This window comes from Falco rusticolus, chromosome 4 (assembly GCF_015220075.1).
Source record: "Falco rusticolus isolate bFalRus1 chromosome 4, bFalRus1.pri, whole genome shotgun sequence".
Classification (NCBI taxonomy): Eukaryota; Metazoa; Chordata; class Aves; order Falconiformes; family Falconidae; genus Falco; species Falco rusticolus.
Window position 1 is genome coordinate 83,425,453 of NC_051190.1, and position 24,678 is coordinate 83,450,130.

A 24,678-nucleotide genomic window follows, 5' to 3' on the forward strand; every position below is an offset into this window, starting at 1 on the left:
AGAAAGTTACATAGAAATTCTACATTTTTAACTATATGTGCATTTAACTTTGTCCTGTTTTTACCTTGCCTGCAACAGTAGTATCTAAAATTTAGGATATTTGGATTCCCTATATCAAAAGGATTTTTCTAGAAAGTGAAAATATGCCCGTGTGCTGATGAGCATAGAGAATGTGTATGCAAGTGTTCTCCTAGCTGAAATATAAATAAAGTAACTCAGAAACCCAAATATAGCTCAGCTTGGATTTCTTGATAACAGATCATCCTTGGTTTGAGTTTAAAAGTGTTTCACATTCTGATGTGATTTACTGGGTACATTTGCCTTTATTCCTGTGACAGAAGTGGTTGGCCTGATATTTGCATGAACTCCGGCAGGCTCATAAGTGGAACTTTTGCTCATGTATTCAGTAGAGAAGAAACAGTGAACACTGTAACGTTTAAAAACTTCTTGGCTATAACAAATTAGATGGCATTTATGTTTGTGTTTGTTATGACTGACTCAAAAGCCTATTTGCAGCAAAGGAATCTGATTTTAGTAAATCAATATATAAAGCCTTTGATATTTTAAAAAACCCAGCTAGCTGTAACTTCAGTGTTGGTATTTCAAGGCCTCTCACTGATATTTTAGAAGTTTGTGGTTGTTTGAGCTTCCTTTCCAGGCCCTGGGGAAATAAGAAAATGGTAAATCAAAGCCCGGATCACTGTTTGCATTTATTTTACTTCTCATTATGACATGTATGCAAACATTTAAAAGAAATAAGGAAAAGGTATAATCATGATAAAATCCCTTTTATAGAACAAAGGGGAATACATTTCTAGTCTAATTTATTACACTTCTCCTTCATACTATAAACTCAATTGAGTGCCTCATTAGGTTTGACAGTTCACTTATACTTCTAATTCAGTGATAGTACTGCTTAAAATAATTACTGGCTCTTGAAGGATAATCCAAGAAAATAAATGGAAAGTATTTTTTCTGATCTGAAATGTGTCTTAATTTCTTGTGCTTTTCCTTTCCAAAGGAGGAAATTTTAAAAGTACAAATTGCAGTCGAGTACTTAACTGCCATAAAAAGTCATCGTGTTGCCTTTGGAAAGAATCTTCCATTTGCAGTTTCTGTCTTCTTTCTGCTTTACTTGCCTGTGACAACCAAAATCCAGAGTATGATTGAGGATGTACAATTAAACAAAACTATTTAATAACATTCAGTGAAATCTAAGTGACGCTTTTTTCAGCTTGGATGCATCCTTTAGCGTAATTGTTAGAGCGAGAAAAAAAATCTCTTATTTTAGATATTGGAAAAAAGTTTTATAACTGTCACCCTAAATCTGGATGCTTTAGTCCCCATATTAAACTGAGATGCTCTCAAGGCTATCTTTTTTCACTGCTGTACTCATGAGAGAGATTCTTCATCAAGCTTCTCAGCTGGCATGAAGAAGCTTTGCCTATTATATTGAAGTTAACAGAGGAATGACGTTATGCCAGTTGAGGACTGAGGTACAAGATTTTAGCCACCAGAGCTGGGATGGTAAAAGCATCCCACAGAAGGTAACCTAAACTTTCACAGTCTATTGATCATCTGACTTGTACTTCTGATGTTACTAGTTATTCTTAAAATTTCCTCTCACTCCTGCAGTCTGCTGTGCAGGTCTTGCCAGAAAGCGGCAAGATGCCTCTCCTCTGGGGATCGGACTCCAGATTAGGCCATTTTTCTGCAAGTTTGAACATTGAACAATTGCTGTAGTAGTTTTCATGCCACACTCCATCCTCTTTAGTCATGGTTATTCAAAACCACATCGCTCGCTTAATTTCCCAGCTTCCTCACAACAGACACATTGCTTCTCTATTAGCTCTTTACTTACACTGTGGCCTCACTGCTGCCATATCAGTATGCCAGGGCTGCTCTTGGATTACAGAGTGAGCAACACTTCTGTAATGCTGCTTCTCAGCGTGGAAAGCTCGGAATTTTTAATTCCTTTTTCTGTGCTCCATCTCTGGTCAGCCATTCATGTCTTATTGCCTGACCAGTCCTTTTCTTCTCCATCTCCTGCCAGTTACTTTGTGTCTCACCTGCCTACCAAAGTTTCACTCCTACCCTCTGTTCCTTATTCCTGCAACTTTCAGCCTCCTACAGTATTTATTTTTTTCAGTTTTTTTCCAAAATCTTTTCCATCTGTGTTCAAAGACACTGCTAGGGCTTTTCAGGTATTGGTGCTTTTCAAGTCCTGAATGAGATGGCACATAAATCTGGAGAATTCTTTAATTCCAGGTTTAAACTGGAGAGTAAATTTAAAGTATTATCTTTATTGGGGTGGGAGAGTATTTTCCACTCTTTCAACCATTTAGAGTTCTTTTCTGTAAATTCCTTAGTGTTCTGATTATATCATGATTGACTGATGGCTAATCATGCGAAAAGGAAGGTTTTGAAGAGGCCAAATGGAGACAGGTTTTTTTTTACAGTAAAATGTGCAGAACTGTTCTGGTTTGTTTTCATTTTATGAAAAGCATATGAAAACTATGAAAAGTACTGTACCAGTTGAGAATAACTTTAGGTGGGCTCTGTCTTGCAGAAAAGAGTTCAAAAGTGTACCACTAGTATAAACAGTTCTCCCATTCTGTATTTTCTTTCACTTTCAGCTCTTCACTGAGTTGATGTCTGGGGTAAGGTGTGGCCATTTCTTGGCAGAATTATTTTCTAGATTTTACTTTGTTTGGTGTGTTTTCGGGAATATGCATTTATTGCCAATTACTGAAATTGCCGGTTGAAGGAGCTTGTCATCTGTCTCTTGTCACATGTTATTTCAATTTAGCATTTCAACTTTTGTAGTCCTCCTTGCTCACTTTGTAAACCTGAATTGCTTCTCCAGTAAGATGCTGCCTTGGATGACCAAGGCAGGAGGAAGAGCCTCACCGGCTTCATGCCTTGTTCCTGTCTCCAGCCTTCCTTACTATCCCAGCCCAACAGCGTAACCGAGAAATTCCTTTGGGAAAAGGTTAGCTTGAATCCCTGCAGCCACAGCAAATTCAGACAGTTCCTCTAATGTAAGAACCACATATGTACTGGAAGAGATGTTCTGGTAAGTGGGTTTACTAGAATTCTTCTTCACTGCTTCTCAGTAAAGAATGGCAACTGTTCCGCTGAGGGGAGTGTACCTTGTTTAAGTTCCTGTTTTTAAAGATGGCATAAATGTCTGCCAAGAAGGGTAACTGCCAACAGAAAAGAAGATTACCCATCTTGAGACACGATGGCAAGAAAGTGGGCTGGTTTATCTTCTGATATTTTCCTTTAGCACTCGTGAGTTGGAAAATTTGTGTGTTCTAATACACTGGAAATGAAAACTAGTCGCAAGAAACAAAGCTTGAAATGCCATCTCTTAGTGGAAGACTCAGTTTTTCAGTGATTCCCATTTTAAGGAATGGTTTCAAAAAGTGAAGCCTCAGGATTAAAACAAGCTCTTTTACCTCTTTTTTATATGCGCTCCAGGCATCTAAATCTACTCAGCAAGCATGCCATTTTGCAAGTATCTTATTTTCTCTCCACAGAATGTCAGAAGCACTGCAGAAAGTGCCATCTATGGAATATAATTGATATGGACGCTCTTCTGACAACTATTGTTGTTGTTATGTTTCAAGATAAAAGCAATTGAGTATTTATAGGAAAAGTAAATGTATATGCCATTTGCAGTGTGTTGTAGCTGATAATTAAATATTTTTCTACTCAATTTTTGGCATGCTTCCTGGAATCACCAAGCTTTCAGTAACGTTTTTAGTTAGTATTCTGCAGCCTACTGTTCTATTCACCACAGCTGACGTGAGCTCAGAGAGTTTGTCTTTATTTAACCTTAGAGAAAAATCCCAGGCTTGCTCTGTAGTCGGCAGAGCTGTTGGGAAGGATCTGCTCCAGACCGCAGTGGGGAGAGGGTGGGCAGGGTCCCGCTCTGAATCATGCCTGCTACAGCCTCACTCCATTGGTGATACTGGAAATCCTGCAAAACAAGGCTCCTTAAAGTGAAGTTACCCTTTTTCAAGCTCTGATTAATATTTTCTTTCATGCTTCATCCTTTTCCTTCTTTGGCTAACATCTTGATGATGACTACTGTTGTTGAAGTCCCATATCCCACTGCTTCTTGTCACATTTGGAAGCTGGGGGCACTGATTAGACTTAGAAAAGTTCCTTTTCTACCTGAAAAATACATATATCTGTGTAGAGGGGGTGAAAAAACATACAAAGCCCTGATGAGAATAAACATTCTGGATTGCCTTTGCTCTTTTGAGACTGAAAATTGTGTTGGGGTGGCAGGGGTTGGGGAAGATGCTCCAGCTAAAAGTCAAAGCTTTTAAAGACACTGATTCTGATTCTCTGCTCCATTACACACTTTTCACACTGATGTAGCCCCACAGGGCTGCTTTGTCTCTTTCTTGTCAGCTGGTAACAAGTAAGGAGAATGTAAATGGCCTGTGGCATTAGTACTGCCTAACAGACAGTACCAAGCCCTTCAGTTTGGTGATTTTATAGTTACTTGTTTAGAATAATTTTGTTGATGAGGTTGACTATTATCCAGCTAACATTCAGCTATTACAGTTTTAAGACAATAATTACCCCCAAAATTTAGTATAACTATGTCAGCAGTTATTAGTAGTATTGGCAGTAACCTCAATGTTAGTAATATCTATTCCAGGAAATACATGCTTGTCTTTATTTGTCAGTAAACATTGGCATTTAAATGACATGAAAGATTATGTATTGATTTCTATGGATTCAAGTATCTAGAACTACCCTAATGTTTATTTTCCCCCACATTAAGGAATGAGGTAAAGTTGAGCTTGATGGAGTAGATATTCCAGCGCTAGATATATTGTTTGAATGTGTGAAAATCCTTGAAAATGTGTATCTTATCAAATTGAGCCTGATTTCAGTTGTACATTGTCATACTAATTACTATACAACTAAACAGCTGTATAGTTGTACTAATAGTGGAAGAAAATTTCCATTGCTAGAAAAATATGAAGGCCTCCTTTCTCACAAAAGTGCTCTGAAAATGAAGAAGTGGGATGCTCGTCAGAGCTAGGATGTATAATCAGACTGAATCACCCTGCAGACCTGTGGGGGTTGATTGGCAGCCAGTATCTGCAAAATAAACTGCAGGGTTCAGTTTGCAACTACTATTGTGAACCAAACCCTGCAGGGTTCAGTTTGCAAACACTATTGCGAACCAGACCCTGCAGGGTTTGCCGAGCTCCGGTTACTATTATTGCTCCTAGTAAGGCTTATTACCCTGTCACAGAAGATGTAAGAAAATCCATCTCTCCACTTCAAACATGATAAGCCTTTGTCACCTACAATGCAATTAATGTTAAAAATAGAAAAGCACTGATGATAAGATTGTGACTTGCAGGGAATGAGCCATTGTCCAAGTACCAGAGACCTATCTGGAGGGCCAGTCAGCCTACACGGTTTGCTGTCAGTTTGCTGATTGCCATTTCTGTCTGAGTTTGATGAAATATTCATGTCTTTGCTCTGCTCTCTGCAAGAACTATTGATTTCTTGTATAAACGTGGCTATATTTAGTCTAGACAAATGGAATGTGGATTGCTGCTGAATAAATGGGATGAAAGGCTGGGGGTTTGCCTGTCCGTTTGTCTTGGTCTGTGGCAATTATTTATAATCAAGAGTAGTTTTTGTAAGTTGAAGGTTATTTTTTATAATTTAGTGATTAGTCTCAGAACAAAAATAAGCACTTAGACACAGTTTTTCTGTTGGGATAGCAGGTTAAGAAGGCAAATTATGGTCTGAGGTTTACAATCACAGTTGCTAGGATTTTTCAAAAAAAAAGACTCAGAAAATTGTATTTTTCCAGAATTTTGAGAAGAAAAGAGTTTGATCAGTGGAATAGATTTAGTGCCTCATCTCTCCTTTTTAGAAAACATATTACTAGTAGATTTGATTCTATGGTTAGAATTCAGTTCTCTCCATTTGCTGCAGTTTCAACTTTTGCTGCTTCAATTTTACTGTTCCTGCTTGCTACAATATTTCTGTTTCATTTTGGTTTTCTCCGTGAAAACAAATACAGCTGTAGCAAAGCAAAAGGAGAAAATATGCTTAAAGTCTTGTTCCTTGGCAATTTCTGACAGCATGTTTGTTTTCAGTTAATAATCTTATTTTCCAATGAAGATAGTGGAGCACTAGGAACAGGAGTGCATGTGTTTGTGTTCCACTGTCCTCTCGTGGATGGAATCAGAACTGCTGAGCCCAAGCAGAGACCCTCAGCTGCTGTTTGTTTTCCTTTTCTAGAAATGCTACTTCCTAGGGTTTTGTTCTTTTGAAATAGATAAAGGTACACTATGTCTCCACTTAATGTGAAAATCTGAGCTTTACAAGTACTGTAGTGAAAATCATCAAATCTCTCTCTTCTGCTTCTTTCTAGACCTTTCAATTTAAATAAGGAGATAGAAAACCTCAGGATTCTTCAATAAATACTTTAAGGTTGGATTAACAACATAAACCATTGCTGCAACAAAGTAGAACATATCAAGATTTTAATTTTTTTGTGAGCCATATATAGTGTATTATGTATAATCCAGTTAAAGCATGGCGGTCACTTTTGGAAAAGCTGTACTAAAACTTTTCGGTTTGTGTGTCAAATAATTTCCCTGTAATTTTGTATGCGTTATTCCTATGTGTTTGCCAGGTACGTTTACATGCAGTAGCTAAGTAGCATTGCATAGCTGTTCATGTGTAACACCATCCTCAGAAAATTTACACGCTAGCTTTGGAAAATCGCTTGCAGTGCAGTGGGAACTGGAAGTCCATCTTATACTGAAGAAGTGCCCAGAGTGTTTATTGTGGAGCATTAATAGTGCCTAGGATATTGTCACTAAATATTGCTCCAGTAGGCTGTGACATGGTTTTAGAACTGGGTTGCTTGTTAGTCTATTTAGCAGAATGTTAATCTGGGAGTATTTTTGCAGAGAATGGAAAGAAAGTGATAAAATAATCTGTAAAATCTCCAGCTGCTAGTAGGAATGTCTGAAGTCTGCATACAGCATAGACTGCATTAGTATTTTGTTAGGTCTGCACATTGAAGCAGTCCTTGAGTGAAATTGGTCTTTTTCCCAGCAGAAATGGTCTCTGTTCTCCTTCTCCAGTTATATTTTATATATATACATTTTGTTGTTTTCTTCCCACAGTGGATGTAAAGTCAGAGGTTCCCGTGGGACTAGAGCCTATCTCACCATTAGACTTGCGAACTGATCTCAGGATGATGGTTCCCATGGTGGACCCAATTATGCGTGAAAAGCAGCTACAGCAGGAACTACTTCTGATCCAGCAGCAGCAGCAAATTCAGAAACAACTGCTGATTGCAGAGTTTCAGAAGCAGCATGAAAACCTGACCCGCCAGCATCAGGCCCAGCTCCAGGAACACATAAAGGTAGCAACATTTTTCATTTATTCCTCATTTTATCTGCAAGCTCAGTGTGCTTAGGTAGACATGAAAAGTGAGCGTGCCTGAACAGTTTGCTGTGACTGAAAGGTGGTGTCCGAGTGCTTATTTCTTTGTATCTGGGTGATACAAGCCTTTTTAAGCAAAACTGCTAGCACCTACCAGCAAGTTGCTCACAGCAAACCAAGGCAGTACTATGAGAATCCTCAAGCTGCTGAAGCCACCACATCCACAGAAAATCAAACTGCCTATTTTAAAAATGCTGGATTTTCAGCCAGACTTCAATATGGCTGTCTGTTCTGTATGTGCAGTTTTGAGTATATTAGAAGACTTCTTTTTCAGGCTGCTGTTTGAGTTTGTGCCCACAAATCAAATTGATAGGCAAGTGCATAATATTTGCATTTGTAAAATGGAGGCGGGCCCTGAAAGTGTGGTGTTTTCACTCCTCTCTAAGCTGCCTCGTCTAATGTAAAAATAAAATGATTTATCGGATTACATGCACTACAGTAGGATTGCTATAATGGATTTTGACTGGGAATTTATGATCTTGCCTTTCTTTTCATTTTTTCCTTCTGATCTACTTGCCATTATGCTACTGTGCTAAGCTTCCGCTTGATGGAGCTGACAAATGCAGCGGAGCACGGTAGCCAGAGTTGGTGATGCGCTGGCAAAGAACCCTGTGCAATTTCCAGGCGTTTTTGCCAAAAGAGAAGGAAGTGAAACCAGAGCAGCGAGCTGCTACCTGACATTAGAGTTCATTTTAGTGACAGCCAGTAACAACTTATCCCCCTTAAAAGGCTGGGGAGAGGTGCATAAGAGATGAAAAGTATATGCACAAAAGCAAGCACTGATAGTTATTCAAGGGGGTTGTTTTAGCCAGGACTGACCTGTGCAAGCTGCACTTTCTCATGTCTTTTTGTTCTGTGCAAGTTACAACAGGAACTCCTAGCCATTAAACAACAGCAAGAACTCCTTGAAAAAGAGCAGAAACTGGAGCAGCAGAGACAAGAGCAGGAACTGGAGAGGCATCGCAGGGAACAGCAGCTTCCTCCCCTCCGAGGCAAAGAAAGAGGCCGAGAAAGTAAGAGCCAATGTACCATGAATCCTAATAAGAAATTAATCTATTCCCCTTTGCCTTCTCGCAGCCAAAATGGACAATGAACAGGAACCTGAAACAAGCCTATTACTGTATGAAATACTCAATTAGAGAAGTCAGGGCTGTGCCTGCAGAAAAGCAGGGCCACCTGATGCACCCACAGAAACGTATTGCTGATTTGTGTGCAGACTTGGAGGACTGTAGGAAAGCACATTCTGACAGACTTGTGTATACGTCTCTCAAGAATCCAGACCTTTTTATAAAAAAGGAGGGAAATCGAAAGCCTAAAGCTTCACATGAGAAATTCTTTCTGAAGAGCTTATTTCCCAATACAGAAAGCACTATAAAACAAGAAAAAAATCAAATTACTTGCTGATCGTAACAACTATGTTCAATGTTGTTTAAGATTGAAAAGATAAAAAAATATTTAATACCTTTGTCTGAGACTTCTGATTAATTTTGCTAGTACTTTTTCAAACCGCCTCATGTTCGTTCTTGATGCCATTTCATGAGACCCAACCGTGAGTTACTTCTAGCTCATATACAGCTCTAAGGCAAATGACAGACAAAGGATGCTGTTGGGATTTAGTGCTCACTAGAGGGAGACAGATACAAATAATTCTCCTTAGTGAGGTTAGTTTACAAATCAGGTTAAAGTATATTGTGAAGGTATTCAAAATGAAGCTGCCACGAGCAGACGTTGTTACTTGCCCTGCTAGATGACCACAAGAACTAACTGACAAAGGCTGAAGCAAAAAGAGCTGTACATTATGCACCTGCCTGATTTTTCCACCCAAGAAAAATGTATCAGTTCAACAGTTCTAGATGTACCATATTGTAGGCTTTAGAAATTAACATGTCCGTGGTGCTTCCAGTATTTTGGTGAACAATGAACCCATGAAAGCATCACCAGCCTGTTGAATTAGCACTGGGAGGAGGGCAGAAACTGCAGGAACAAAAGGTACTTGTAAGTGATATGAAAAATCAGCTCCATATAAACAGTTGGGCTTTATTAGCACTCGCACCAGAGGAAAAGCAGCGATATGAACTCTATGGTTCCCTTCTCAGTTTGGCTTGCTGAGTGCCTGTTCAGTGTGTAGCAGCCAGCTAAGGAGCAGTATTAACCCCTCAGACCCAGCCCCAGTGTTTGCTGCTGCTGACCTACTTATTGAGTAGAGGAGGGAAGGAAGGTGCAGAGAGGGGAGTTAGCGTCTGAAGCTGAGGGGCAGCAGAGGTATTTTATGGGAACCAGGTCACAGGGGGACATGCTCACCAGCTAGCTGTGCTGTGTCAGGGTTGGGTAACCAAATACTTAGAGTATCAGTCTGCCTTAGTGCTGCTACTTTCAAATAAATGTTTTTTCTTCCTTTTTTTGTCACTGTTGATTGAAAACTGAAGGAAGGTTTTTCCTTTTCATGCTTTTTTTTATTAAGAGTATTATGGCTGTGAGTAAAGAATCATGTCCCATGCTGCAAATAGTAATTTGCAGTTTAACCTGACACTGACACGCCTTACTTGTATTGAGCTAGCCACCAAGAGGGGTCAAAATGCACTGTGTCTTCCTGGCATTTTGGTCTTTCTATTGTTTTTGTGTCGTAAGAGTAGAGTTCTCAACTAAGACTCATGTTTCAGACTGTGGTCTGTCTTCCAGACATCACAGGTACAAGGTCTTAAGAGGCTGAACAAAAAGGCTTACTGCTAGCTCTTTCTGTGGCACTCTGCTCGTAACCAAGACAGCGTTCAGAGGGCTGTTTTGCTGTGCTATTGCTCTTATTTTACTAAATGAAAAAACATTCTTTACTGCAAACTCAAAGTGACCTTCTGTCACTATCTTTATAGTTCTTTCCTTGGTTTTGTATTTAGGAATTATTAGGAAATAATTTAAATTCTTTAGATACATCTGGCCCTGGATAAATGGCCTCATCAACTGTTGAAACATTCCGTATGACTTCACTGGATTTCTGGGTTATGGCCAACTTCAGTCTTCTACAGACAAACATTTAATCTGAATGTTATCTCATTTTGACTGATTTCCACCAGTATTTTTTATAGTTTACAAAACTTCCAGCAGCAAGACACAGGCTCTTTTTTTGCATTTTGGTTTTTGTTTCCTTTCAAAATGAATTTTAAGTAAAGATAAGATATGTTTAATTCTTTGTGTCTTAGGAGCAGTGGCCAGTACAGAAGTGAAGCAGAAACTTCAAGAGTTCCTGTTGAGTAAATCAGCAACAAAAGACTCTCCAGCAAATGGGAAGAATCATTCCATGAGCCGTCACCCCAAGCTCTGGTACACGTATGTTCAATATTAAGCTGTTTCCTTGCCTCATCGAGGTATCTGTTAAAACTTGCCAGAATGCTTCTCCAGCAGGGATGTTGAGAGTCTGCCTCTAGAACAAGACAATTCAACCAAGAAGTTAGCAGAAAGCCAGAAGTGTAATATTTCTGGTTGAACTGAAGAGTATGTGGTGTTCAGTAATGTGATGAGAGCTATTCAGAACAAGGTGCTGTCAGAAATGTGTATAAACTTTTTATTTTGACTGCTTCAGCTCTTGATGGTATCACAAATTTTATAACTAGACCTGTCATTTTTCCAAGTCTCTTTGGCTTTTGCAGTTAGAACAACTTTGTGTTTGATTTACTTGGATTTTTAATCAATCACAAAAATTGTTTCTTCTTGAAGAAGTGCTGCTTTCCAGTGAAGTTAGTTGAATGGTGTAACTCACAAGGATTTTAAGAAGGATTTGAAGTAGTCATTTAACTTTTCTTACTCTGATGCATTTTAGTATTCAGAACTGCATAATCTTATGATGCCTTGGCCTTGATAAGAATCTGCTTAGACCACTTAGAAACAAGTGATTTTGTCGAGTCCTGTAATAAGCCTATTAACATTGTAAAAGTTACAGATTTTACAGGTTTTACCCCTTTTTTAAAAAAAAGTAGTAATTATTTCCTTTTTAACTTCCTTATTACAACAGACACATAAGTCAATCCAACAAAATGAACTGGCTACATTTCTGAAAGACTTCAAATGTTATGCCCAAACTGACCTTCAATAGGACAAACAGAAATGCATATGGTACACTAGCTTTCCATCTTGTACTATTTATTTTTAAAAAGAATTCCTGAAGGCCTGCCCTTGGAGTTTCCATTCTGAGCTGATCAGAGCATTGTGGTAACATGATTTAATATATAGTCACGTTGTTTCTGGTGAAGGTGCAGTACTTTTTTAAATATTTATTTTATTTTATTTTATTTTAATTTATTTTAATTTAATTTAATTTTTATTTTATTTTATTCAAAATAATTTGTAAAATTCTCTTGAGTAGGTAAGATTTCTGGACTCATAATCTGAGCTTAGTTCTGAGTCTTCAGACAAATGAGAATGAGAAGCTCTGCAGAGGATATCTTCTGCTACACTAGGGAAGGTAGTACTTCCACTCGGTAGTGTCCCTTTTGATAGAGATGTATTGTCGATTAACCACACTACCTTGGAAAGATAGGGAGAGACTCCATAAAAGGCCAAGTAACATAACGTTCAGACAAACACAAAGTTTGAAAATTTGCCTCCTTTCCCTCTCTTCACCTTTAAATAGAAAAATCAACCAACCAACCAACCAAACCCCACCTGTCTCTGGGCCAAATGATGCAATTTCTTTGCAATTTGCTATTTCCAGATTTGAAAGATCTGCCCACACTATTTCTTTCATCCAGCAGTTGTCAGAAAGCACTCTTCAGCCTGGAGCTTCTCTGCTGACGTTAGTGCTATGTGCTGCAGAGCAGTGCACTCACAAAACTTAAAAAGTGAACTGAAATGCAGTTTTATCTTTGTCCACTAAATAGTTTGCCCCCCACCCCCCAGCAGGTAATAATAACTCAGTATTTCCAGTTAGTTTTATACAAGCACCCCTGCCCTGAAAATCCTCCACATTTTGATAGAAGAGGCTGGATCAATGTACATCTATTTGTATGTGATAAACAAGACTTAAATGGATTTTGCTGTGCCTCAGCTGGTTCATATTAAAATACAGCAATCTAAAATGGTCAATTCCCCAAACTGGTGACAGATCCTGTCTGTAGGTCAACATGACTCTTATCCTATGTGACTTCTGTAATGAGTGCAAAAAGTGCATTCTTGGCCATTCCAAACAGTTCCATAACTTACTGTAAAAGTGAAATTGGTTGCATGAACCTGTGGTTGTGCACACTTAGATGAACAAGAACATAAACACAGCTGAGACATGTGTACAACATGTGTAGATAGTTACTGCTGGTCACCTCAGTGACTGCTAATTTGTGACCTCTCTGTGTCTGCTGCAGGGCTGCCCACCATACCTCACTGGATCAAAGCTCTCCACCCCTGAGTGGGGCCTCGCCACCATACAAATACACTTTACCAGGAGCACAGGATGCCAAGGATGATTTTCCACTTCGTAAAACGGGTGAGTTAGCGTAGTTTATTCGAGCCCCCTACCCAGTGATTCTCCCACCCTTTGTTTTAACCCAGCTGTCCATCAACAAGGCATATATCATAATCCACAAAGCCTGTTCAGCACGATACTATGGGTAAGTTCAAAGATCCTGACTGCATCTTTAAGAAGTTGGACTGACCACATGGTATCGAGAGTCAGTGCTTCCCAATGCTAACAGCTAGTGCAAGCTTCAGTCCTGATAAATTTGATTTCTAAACAGGCCATCATTTCACGGATCTTTTATAGCATTATTTTCTTTGTCTCAATATTACTTTTGGGTTTAATAGCGCTCTCTCTTTGCATGGTATATAGAGAATCTGTCTTCAGATGGCGTGCTGCCTTTAGACAATGTTTTTCAGGACATTTTGAGGGGAATTCATGAAAAGAAGAGGAATTAGCTTAATACACTTAGTCTCATTGGCTGCGAAAATTTGTATCCATACGTGCATGCACATGTTTGTGTATGCTTTTTACACATAGGAATGTGTAATCTTGTACAAGAAAATGTTCATTTGAACTTTTCAGAATGTTTCAGAGGATTTAGCAACTGAACCTTTTGTCTTGACAGCAGGTGAACTGTAGACATGGCTTTTTCTACACCATAAAGAAAGCTAGAAGGATGGTGGTGGAGTCCCTGTGGCTTTTGCCTCAGGTCCTTGGTGCATTGACTGGTATCCAGGAATGCAGGGAGACACTAAGAGGAGGGGGGGGGGAAAGAAAACATTAGACCCCTTATTGCATGAGTCTGCTGTTGAGTGATATAGTTACATTCAGAGAGAAAGTCTGACCCCCTACTGCGCTAACAGCCTTTGAATGTGATTTAGCCACTGGGAGATTGAAAACTAACTGCAAAACTGGTACTGACTTGAAAAGAAGTGGCATTTGGAACCAGCATACATTCAGAATGAAAATCCAGTCTGCATCTAATACTTTGGAGCAGACTCTCTAAGCTCATATTATATCCCCAAATATTTTCAAAGGAATGAATGCATGAAAAGCAAAGTGCTAATTTATTCTAGCTGAATTACTCTTTGTATAATATGGTGGCAAAATAACAAGATTCTATAAAATCTTGTTCAGGCTGTTCAATCACAATAAGCCCTTATGTGGTTCTTTGCTTAATACCACTGTGCAATAGATACATTTTCTGTACCAATAGAATATACATTTTCATTTTTTAAACAAAAAGGACACACTCTACATCTTCTAAATGCAATGAATTAATTACATGTTTTTAAAATACAACTTACAATTTTTCTTTCATATTTATATATCTTAAATGTTATGATTGATATTTATGATGTGTCAGACTGTTGATCTGTAAAACAAAACATTTTCAAACATTGTAACAGTAAAGTTCTCGTGCAGCTGCTAATACTTTTATATCTCTGTGGGGGTTTCAAAATATTCCTTAATTCAATTCCCATTGTCTGCATAAGAGGACTATAATATAATTAAATCCAGATGTTTTCTATATGTTATTCCAAATATTTGGGCATGCAATGCATCAGTTCCAGAACTGAACAAAGGACATGATGACTCTCTCAAAAGATATCTACAGAATAAATAGACAAATACTAATATAATCATTAGCACAACTGTTTCTGTGATGTTTATAGAGTGATTCTGATAAGCAAATATAAGTGAAGTGTACAGCATATTGTATGTTAGCAAGGGAGTATATCTGATTGCTCTCCACACCCATGAATATAGCAACTATTAAATATCCTGTTTACACATCTGATCTCTCTGTGCACTAGAGCTGTTTAATTCCAGCCTTCAGCAACATCCCCACAAAGGTTGCAATAATCAGGTTGAGAGTAAAAGCAACAGGAACCAGATCAACAAAAGTCAAATGACCCTAAACTGATCTGGGTGGTTATAGGGCCATCCTCCAGGCAGAGGGGACATTGTGGAGCCTGTGTCATCCTCATGGGACCTTACTAGACAAAGATGTCCCATGAACACTCATGTGTATGGACAGGCTATAAGCCTGCAGAAATCTGACCTTTACCATGAGGGGTGAACCTCTTTTCCTTTCCTTTAGGCTATGAACACTTATTGCCACTGGCTCCTGGTAAACCCTCTGTGGTGCTGAACCTGCATGTCAGCAATTCATACGAAAGCAGACCTCACATTCCTTGCAGCCTTAAGAAAGGAATACCTGTTGTGGGTTTTAATCACATCTTTGTTTTGCTTCTCAGTTTCATTTTGCATATTCATAATATAAAATACAGAGGTATCATCTTTCTTTTCTTCAGCTGTAATATAATGCTCTTGGAAGATAATTCTGATAGAAGCAGTTACTCTAAGATCAGATTTAATGGGACAGCAAAGCTGAATGATTCTCTCCTGACATTCTAATGTGTTTTTCAGTGCTAAGGGAACACCGAGTGTAACACAGGCATTGTAAATCATAAATCATGCTTGCTTACATTCTTGTTCAGTAATCTAACCTTAGCTTAATTAGTCCTGAAGTGGCATGTCCTTATTAATCTTTTAAAAATTAATTCAGAGAGACTATGGTAAAGAGGAAGATAGTCTGTGCAGGTTTTACTCTTCTAGAATCTGGAATGATTGGGATGCACAAGTAACTAGGGAAAGATTAAGAGCCTTGCTCTTTCTATTTTAACAGTTAGGTACCAGAATTAACATTCTAGTGCAGTGACTATGGTTACTCAATAACTCTCTTAACCATGTGGATTATTCCTTTCTGTACAAGATGCAGCAGAACTTGTCAGCAGTGGGCTTCATGCAGCTTAGCTGTGTGGAGGATTGGGAGTGTCCTAGGGGCTAGAGGCCAGGATATGCAGCTCTTTGCACAGCTGCATTCAGATGCTCTGTGTTGACAGGCTTTCAAAAGAGCAGAGCAAGGGGAGCTATTGCTTCACTGGACAGATAAATATACCATAAGAAGCTACACATCTGTAGCTAGAATTTAGCCTAAACAGCCTAAGATCAAATTTTCAAAATGCCCACAACTTTCACCATGGATACCAGTTGTAATGTATGTTTTCTGCAAAGCACCCAAAAGCCTGAGAAGCACATGGCTCATTAACTTTCAATGAGACTAATGCATCTAAATTACCCAGAGAGGTTTGAAAACTCATCCCTATTACTGAACACTTTTGAAATTCATACTGACTGTTGTAAGAGCTCTGATGGGAGCTGTGCACTTTTCAAGACCTGATCATTTAGTATAGGGAACTTTTGATTGTTGATCTCTATAATTCTGTGTCTGTCTATCCAGGAAAATATTATCTGCTTGACAAGGTTACTGTAAAACTAACAAAAATGTAGCAAACAGCATGGATTTGATAGGATAGAAGTGATTGTCAAAGGAATTTTTGTTTTTTGTTTGTTTTGGGTTTTTTTACCTTGTTGAAATAAATGCAGAAATTCTGGCAAATGGCCATAACATTTGCATTTTCTTCAATCTGTAACATTTGATTTTCTGTATGCAAGTGTTGATGCAAACCAGCAAATGCCAGGAAATTCCAATACCAGCAAATGCCAGTAAATTCCAATCAAGGTTAGCCTTGCTAACCAAAGCTGGATGCTTTTTGAAAATGTTTCTATAGATGGAATTTCTGCATTTTGCCTCATGTTTTGGCTTTTGTTGGAAAAAAATGGGGGGGAAAGTTGGGGACGTCATCATGTCAAGTATAAACTGTTTTTTCTTTCCTGAGTTTAGCACATTTTGGCAGAATGGCAATGTCAATCAGTATTTCTATTTGTTTTGGTTTTATGCCAGTTGAATCTTTCCTTGCTGATGGAGTTGTAACATTACAACTTCCATATTGCTTACAGATCTTGAAGATCACTCACAATAGTACTGTTTGAGATCTTTGTCGCTTGCTTTCGAAAAATTGCAAGCATGCTCAATGCAAATATAGCATGGGGGTTTTAAATAATGAATACTACAAGGTTCTTGCTTGAAGGGGAGAAATTACATGATTTCATACAGGAAAAAAAGGAGATGAAGGTTTGTTTAATATTGTGATGAAAGAGAAGAAGTGTGATGCAGTCATGAAGAACCATATTAAGTTAACCTGATTAGGCAGTAGAATAACAGCATAGCTCCTGTGTAATGAGAGTGAAAGATTCCTGAATAAGAACTCAGCAGATGTAATTTTTTTAAAAAAAAAATAATAATTAGAATATTTCCTTACCATTCATTCTGCATTTAGTGACTCAGTAATTTACTGGGGCAGTTGAAACTGAGGAGAAAAACATTTTTGTGTGTGAAAGTTTTTCTTCCTTTCCCTTTTTTGCCACCAAAGTCCATTTCTGTTTGCATTTTCTAGGAAAACACTCTCCTATGAAGTAACAGTATATCAAAAATCTGAATTTCTTTTGGTCTTTGGTAAAAAAAAAAAGAAAAAAAAAAAAAGGCTTAGAGGATCACAAACCCTCCATTACCATGTCTGCCAAAATGAAGAAGTCAAGCTTAGTGGAGGGAAGCATTTTTTTTCTCTTGAGTTTATGAGTGGGCACAATAAATGGGAGAAGCACTTTGTTTATTGAAGCAGGGAAACAAGGCAAACGTGGTATGATTCTCCTCATTTTATTGATATTTTTTTTTCGGGGATGCTGAGCATTCCTGCCTCTCAAAGTCCTTGTTTTCCTGGGTTAATGAACAGTCTTTATGAATTTGGATCAGGTGAGGTGCCCAAAGGAAATCACTGGAGCTTATCACAGTGAGATGATCCCTGTAAAGACCATCATAGTCTTCCCATCAGTGCAAGATCGTTCCTCTAATATGTTTTATTTATCACTTACTACTAGTTGCAGGAAGCGAAGGTTGTTATGCATGGGTGATTCTTGTTCAATGTCAGGATGACCTGTATAAAGTTTTTTTACTATGTTTCTGTTTTAGCAAAAATCGCACTACTTGTATATATATCACTTTCTGTGTTGGCAGTAATTAATCTGTTGTGCTAGGTACTGAACCTTCTTGATGGCTAGGCTAATCATCCAGCGTTGGTCCAAATACCATCTTGGTTCTCCTATCACTGCCCAGTGCATAGCCAAAATTGAATTACAAGTTCTGCTTCATGTGGTTACATAAAAGCTTTTCTTACACAAACTGTATATGTTTTCAGAACTGTTTCATAAATTAGCATTAACAGGTAGCTTGTGTAACTTTTTGATAAGCAGGTAATCAGATACTAGACACCTTTTTGACTTTTGAACCTAAAGGAAACAGCTTAAATAAGGAGCAGGGTGCAGTTCTAAAATCTAAACCATTTTAAGAGCATAATGTCCATTGAAAATGAAGTGGAATGGTTTTAATGGGCATTTCAAAGTCTATTCCCTCTGGATAAATAAGTTAAAAAATACTGTGTATTAAATCTGAGACTCTTTGAAGTCAGTAGAAACTGTCCTGTTTGATTTCAGTGGGACTAGGATTTTTCTTCCACTGTATCTAGGGTAGGGAAAGTTGAAAACCTTTAGGAAAGTAAAGAACATCTAAAAGATGACAAAAAGAGAGAAACAGACAGAGAAGTGAAAAGTGGAAATCACATGGTATCAGATCATCCAAAATAGAAGACGTTGGTTAGTAAAGATTACACTTCTGCAAACTCCTGCAAAACATAGTTTCACTGAAAAATCTGTTCAAACCCACAACTCCTAATTAAGGGTTTAAGCTGCCAAATAACATGTTCTGGCTAAAGCCAAGTAAGTATTACAGAGCCATTCATGAACAACGGCATAAGCTTTGTACTTTCCTTTTTTATTTTCTCATGGGAAAGTAATATAAATGAGAGTGATACCTCCCTGTTGGCTTTAACTGTTAGAAATGCAAAGCATGCTGAAATTGTACATAATTCTCCTCCAAAAGAAAGGAAATAGCATTTCAATGGTTTTCCTCAGTGTCTCGTTGAGTTATGGTGGTGCACAATTATTCCTGTTAAATTACTCTACCAGATGGAAGGTTACATTGTATATTTAGCTAATTAAGTTGTAGGGGACTGGAATTATATCCCAGAGCGTAAAGAACCTATCTAAAAGTAAACTTGTTTTAATTCCGTTTCATTGTGAAGGTACAGTGTCAATGTCTAATTAAGACTTCAAACAGGTGGGAGTTTTCTCCTCACTTCACTTAACATGGAGAGATCCTTTCAGAAAGTTAGCCTTGCCTGCAGAAGTTAGCCAGCCATGTTCTGAAAGTCCAAACAACTTTGAAACCAATTTTATCTTCATTTCTCTTTAGTGGAGCTGAAGTGCCTTGCTACTCTTGAGCTAAATTTGGCCAATAATTCTCATCTGCTAGGAAAGAAGGATACATCGTGTTTTGGTTGCTTTTGTTTTCTTGGCACCCTGTGCTCTGTGTTGCCTTTGAACAACTCTGAAGAGTACACTTCAGCAATCTAGACCTGCCCAGCTCTTATCTGCTCATAACACTGATGCCCTGTTAAACTGGAGGTTTTTAAACTGATGGTATTTCTTAATAAATTTCTGAAGCCTGATGAAGTATTAAATTATACTTTTGCCTCCCATCAATGTGTTATCACTGCTGGATATTTTCCTAGATTAAAACCTGTGGGAATTAATCATCCTATTAACTTCTTGTATGGGACTTGGGGAATAACATAATCACGAACATGATTATTCTAGAAAAAATCATGTATCTAGCAATCAAATTGTAACCCCACAAAAGCCTTGATTCTTGAGGATAGGGTATTCTCTCTGGCACTTCTTCACTGAAAAAAACCATATTTTCTTGTGCAAATTAGTGATTCAATGGGTGTTAGAGGAGGATTTAGGCTGAAGAGTGGGATTTACTCTGTTTGCTGAAGGTATGGTATTATATTCCCATTACTTCTTCCCAGCTAGAACCAACTGGTGTATAATGGTATGAAGTGGGGGCAAGAATAACCAGTGGAGACCAAACCAGGACTGCCAGTCATGCATATCTAAATTTGGTTATTACCATGCAAATTAGGAATGTCCTTTACTAAATGGCCCGTATCACCTTCTTCTTTCTCCTTGACACCTCCTGAGAACTTTGAAGCAATTTGGCTCCCATAAGTGCTAAAAAATTGCAAAAATATTACATAATTCGAAGATGTGCAGGGAAGATAAGAATTAAGTTTAAAATATCCTTGTTCTTTTGTTGTGTTTCAAGACATTATATTATTATTTGCTTTTTAATTCCTTGTCTATTATTAGAAAATAATATTAGTTTGCATGGAAAAAGCTTAAGATGCCATGGTTTCAGCAGACTTAATTAGGACTCAAGAGGCCCAGTGAAATCATGACCTCATTGGAATCACCTTATAGCCCAGTGGTGCAAATGCAAGGGGATGCTGTTTCTGTGCTAAAGAATAGAAATTATTAAGAATTCTATTGAAAGACCTGCTCTTTTGCCTCACAGGTTACATGCAGAACAAATACCAGCACAAAATATATTGTACTGATCAGCTTTTCATGAAAAAATATAAAGATCTCTAATTCTGGCTAAATGCAAGCAGTATACTTAAGTAATTCCTACACCTAGCTCAGAAACTCATTTCTAGAAAGATGACACTTGTTTCCATGGAAAATAAAACAGAAATTTTTTGTTTCATGCAGACTGCAATTAATAACAAGGAAAAGTTAGATATTTAAGACAGCTTCAGGGAATCTTTCATTTTGGAACCTTCTTTAGGAAATCAATTAAAATTTTCTAATCTTGTTAAATTGGCTTCCTTAGCCTGAAGAGAGCTGAAAGGCTGCAAGATCCCCTCTAATCTAATTAGCTCTTTTACCATGTGTTTCACTAAACCTGTTTTTTTGATTTGGAGAATGGATATTTACCTTAGTCTGAAAAAATAAAGCATTCTACCTTTTACAAAAGTAAAATAAAGCAAGGGACTAAAGGGTTTCATACAGGACCAAGCACTCCCCTTAAAGTGAATGGTTGTACAGGAAACAGTTTCGTTATATGCTGAGAACACATTAGGTGATACAAGCCAGAAAAACACTGTTTCCATCCTGTACTGCTGTATCTGGTGCCTCCTTGGGACCACCCAGCGGTCAGTTCCATGTAGTTCTTGGAAGAGTTTTAGAGGGCATGTGTAAATAGCTTTCAGTCTCATGAATCTAACTTAAACTCTTTCAGAAATGGAATTTTAAATCACCAGAATTTAGAAATCATTGAATCTACAGAACTGTACTACATGCTGCTACCTCCTAGTCTGTCAGCCAGTGGGGAGGATGTCCAGATCTTCATTATCTGGTATTGTCTTGTACTGGGACGTGGCCTTCTACAGCAACTGTCAGTCAGTCATGTATGAAAACAAAAAGTCACTGCTCATCTTGCCTATGGCTGATATATTCAGCCATGTAGAGGCGGCTGAAACAGTCTGTGGCTGCCTACAGGAAGCCAGAGCAGAAGTCAGAAACTCTGCAGAGCAGAGAATATTTACATGTCTGCGAGACCTGTGTGCAGCAGAGGAAAGGCCATGAGACTGTCAGGTCTCTGAGAAAGACAAACTCATTTGCAGCTCTGCATAAAACGGCTGAGGAAGCTGGAAGCAGTTTCAACCCCTGACCCGTGTCTCTGCCTCTCTAGCTTTCTGCCTGGCTTTAGTTGCATTCATAGTTTTGGTGAGAAAGTTAATTATCTTCTCTGTTATCCTTTCTGATGGTCCATGGGAGTATCTTGTGCCTTTCATACTGCCTGCATCATTGAGGGGGAAACTTGGAAGTTTCTCCATAGCTCACTACCCTCAGACTAACTTCTTAGGAACCTTAGATATGCCTCTTCTGTCTACTTTCATTGGTGCAGTTGTAAAGTGGGATTTGACTTTTCCCTTAATCTGCAGGTCCTGGCATGGCATAGACAAGCAGGCTGCTTTGTTACTTATGTATATTACCACGGTGACTGGCAGCCCACAGCATGGACCAGGAACCTGTTGTGCTATGCAACAGACCCAACAAAATGAGGATCTCTTCACAGTGTTTTCTCCTATTCTGTTCCTTCTGCTTCAAGTGAAATCATAACAGAGATCTCTGTTATCTCATTAGCCACATTCAGTATCTTGAAAATTCTCCATTGCCACAGCGCTAGAAAAAAATTTGGCAAAGGATAAGCCACTGGTATGCTGGCAATACTGCCATCATGCTAACCAGTACCGTCTCATTTTCTCTTGTACCTCTGATGGTCTACACCCATACATAGCCCTTTTGTCCTATAACTTAGACTTCAAGTTATCTCAGGCATGAACTGTCATGACCGTGTGTTGTAAAGCACATAACGCTTACCTGTGCATGGGTGTCTAGTACAATAGTATAAAAAATAACAGCCTATATGGTGGGAAAAAAAAGCAAGATTTCTTGACTATGTATTCCTTTATTGATACTTGGTAGATATAAGGCAGGAAAAAAACAGTAACTCCTGCTTGGAGTACAGCATAGAATAGATTCATATTGGTATAATATCTGACCCTTCACAGCTAAAAGAAAAAAAGAAAAAAAAAAAAAAAAAAAAGACAGTTAAATAGAGAACACCACAGAAGATTTACTTTAAGATCACGAACTCTTTGTTTCTAAATTCTTTCTGTTAACTTCATTACGTTAGAGAAGTCCAAGTTATTGTTTCAAAATGGTCTTAGTGATAATAGCTGGTGCCTCAGCAATAGGGAACAATTTATCTTTCTCAAGTAAGATGTGAATTTTGCTGCTGTTGTTCGTACTGTTGTTGGAATCTTTGTAGCTGAATTTAGCATCATTTACCTCAACTGCCCCACAGCTTTTCTAAGCCAGCCTGCCAGCAAGGAAAAGGAAATGCTTTCACTTTAGAGCCTTTCGAAGTCTGGACAAAAGCTCACTTTCTGTTCTTCAGGTTTCCTATATATGGCATTAGCCTCGAGATGAGGACCTGCTCGCTATGCACCCTCTCCCATCCCCCATTTCCTGCCTGGGTTCATTAAATACTGATTTGAAGTTGGCACACGCTCTTCTGATACAAAAGTAGTACTGTGTCCAGGAACCATCAGAAAGTAGTGCATTATTATCTTTTACATTCCCTTCATATATATGTCCTCTCCCCGTGCATAGAAAGGATTTTATCCCTTCTTCTTAAATATCTCTGTGTGTTTAATAAAAAGAAACAGTGAAGCAAAGCCTTGTCAAAAAAAAAGTCTTCTCATTTAGGAGCAATCTGGCCCTAGGCTATATTCTTTAAAGTTAGTATCTGCAAATTGCTAATATTAAGCAAAGTGGAGTATAGGACATAATGACTTCACTGAATCATTTTCCTATCTCTCATGCTTGTGTTTCAGGATCATGTTTCACAGGAGAGAAGTTTTGTTTCCTGAGCAAGGATGGTTCTTGTGATAAAATTAATGTGTACCTATAGAGAAACCTGTGTATTTTCCATTTTTAACAGTACAGTTACTAGCTTCTTTCCTACTATATGAAGCTACCATAAAAGATGAGAAAAATCATTGAGGCATTGTCTTTCTTCTTCACCTTGAACCAAAGTTCTCCTTTACATAGAGATAATTATAAGTCATGCCAAGAAGTTAGGTACCCAATCCTTGGGTTGCCTGTGATACCTACTGTTGTTGTTCAAACTAATACTTTCTGTATCTTTCATATCTGTTTCCCACTTACAGTCATTTAAAGAGTAATACCAGTTCCTTATTACCAGTACAAAAAAGAGAATGTGCCAGGTAATAGCAAAGAGACTGAAAAAGATCTATTATTGCAGCATCTTATTATTCCAAACTATGCTGCAGTTACATAAAGAAGGTCATTTTCAGGCTAGTCTTGCATGAAAACCACTCTAGTGAAATCTTTCAAACGGTTATCAACTGATTCCCGTAGAGATCAATGGCATGGGCTTTGATGGCCTTCAGAGAAAATAGCTCTGTCTTTTTTGGTTTCTTTACCACAAAACACTCTCAAATATATTTTCCCTTTCTCCAGGTGGGAACGGATTATTATTTGTTCCAAAGTGCTAAATGTGGTAGGAGTGCAAAGATTTGTGGAGCAAAAAGACTAGGCTAACAGTCACCAGTTAGACCAACATCAGGTGTATACTTGTTCTTAGCAGGATTTTGGATGAAAAACTCAACCTACCAGCTTGCTGCCATGAATACACACAGTTCTGTTTTCCTCATCTGTCATATTCCTGGCCATGTGCCTTTGATTTTCTCTTGTCTCTGGCGTTCTGGCTCCTTGGTCAGATGATTCAGCCCACTATCAATTGCAGGCATCTAAGCTAGCAACCCCCACCTCATCCAGCACCTCCAGCACTTTAGAGAGGCCCTGTTTCCTCAGGAGGGTGAGATGCAGGATGTGTCCTGTGTGGAATAGAATGAATCTAGTTTTGAGTCCTGAACCCCAGTGGGATACTTGGTGTACAGAAAGTTAGCCACATGCATTAATTACCTTGCTGAGTCAGTGTCTTGGTTTATGGTTGAATCACTGCAGAAAGTAATAGACTACATGAAGGTCTTTTCAATGAATTTGTGGTATTAATGGAGCAAAACAAGGTTAATTCATAGGGGCTTGTTTCTGCATGAGGAAGCTAGTCTGCACCAAGCTGTTGAGTAAAGCTTGAGCCTCAGAAGTTATTTGGCACTGTCTCCCCATGTGACACTTCTTTTCCACACAGAGAATGCCTTTGGGTGATGAACATAGTCAACCTTGACAGTGAATTAATTAAACTGAGCAAA

The 24,678-nt window shown here is 38.4% G+C and overlaps 1 protein-coding gene across 5 annotated transcripts in view; it reads left to right on the forward strand.

Moving 5' to 3' along the window:
• The window catches only part of HDAC9 (histone deacetylase 9), a 479,936-nt gene that overhangs the window by 247,032 nt on the left and 208,226 nt on the right, over positions 1-24,678 (forward strand). For 2 of the 5 annotated variants that reach the window (XM_037385334.1, XM_037385337.1), the window contains 4 exons: positions 7,188-7,429; positions 8,372-8,522; positions 10,704-10,830; positions 12,855-12,976. In XM_037385334.1, the coding sequence (XP_037241231.1) occupies positions 7,188-7,429; positions 8,372-8,522; positions 10,704-10,830; positions 12,855-12,976 (642 nt within the window). The remainder of the gene's footprint in view (positions 1-7,187; positions 7,430-8,371; positions 8,523-10,703; positions 10,831-12,854; positions 12,977-24,678) is intronic. The other 3 variants (XM_037385339.1, XM_037385336.1, XM_037385335.1) reach the window with 3 other exon arrangements.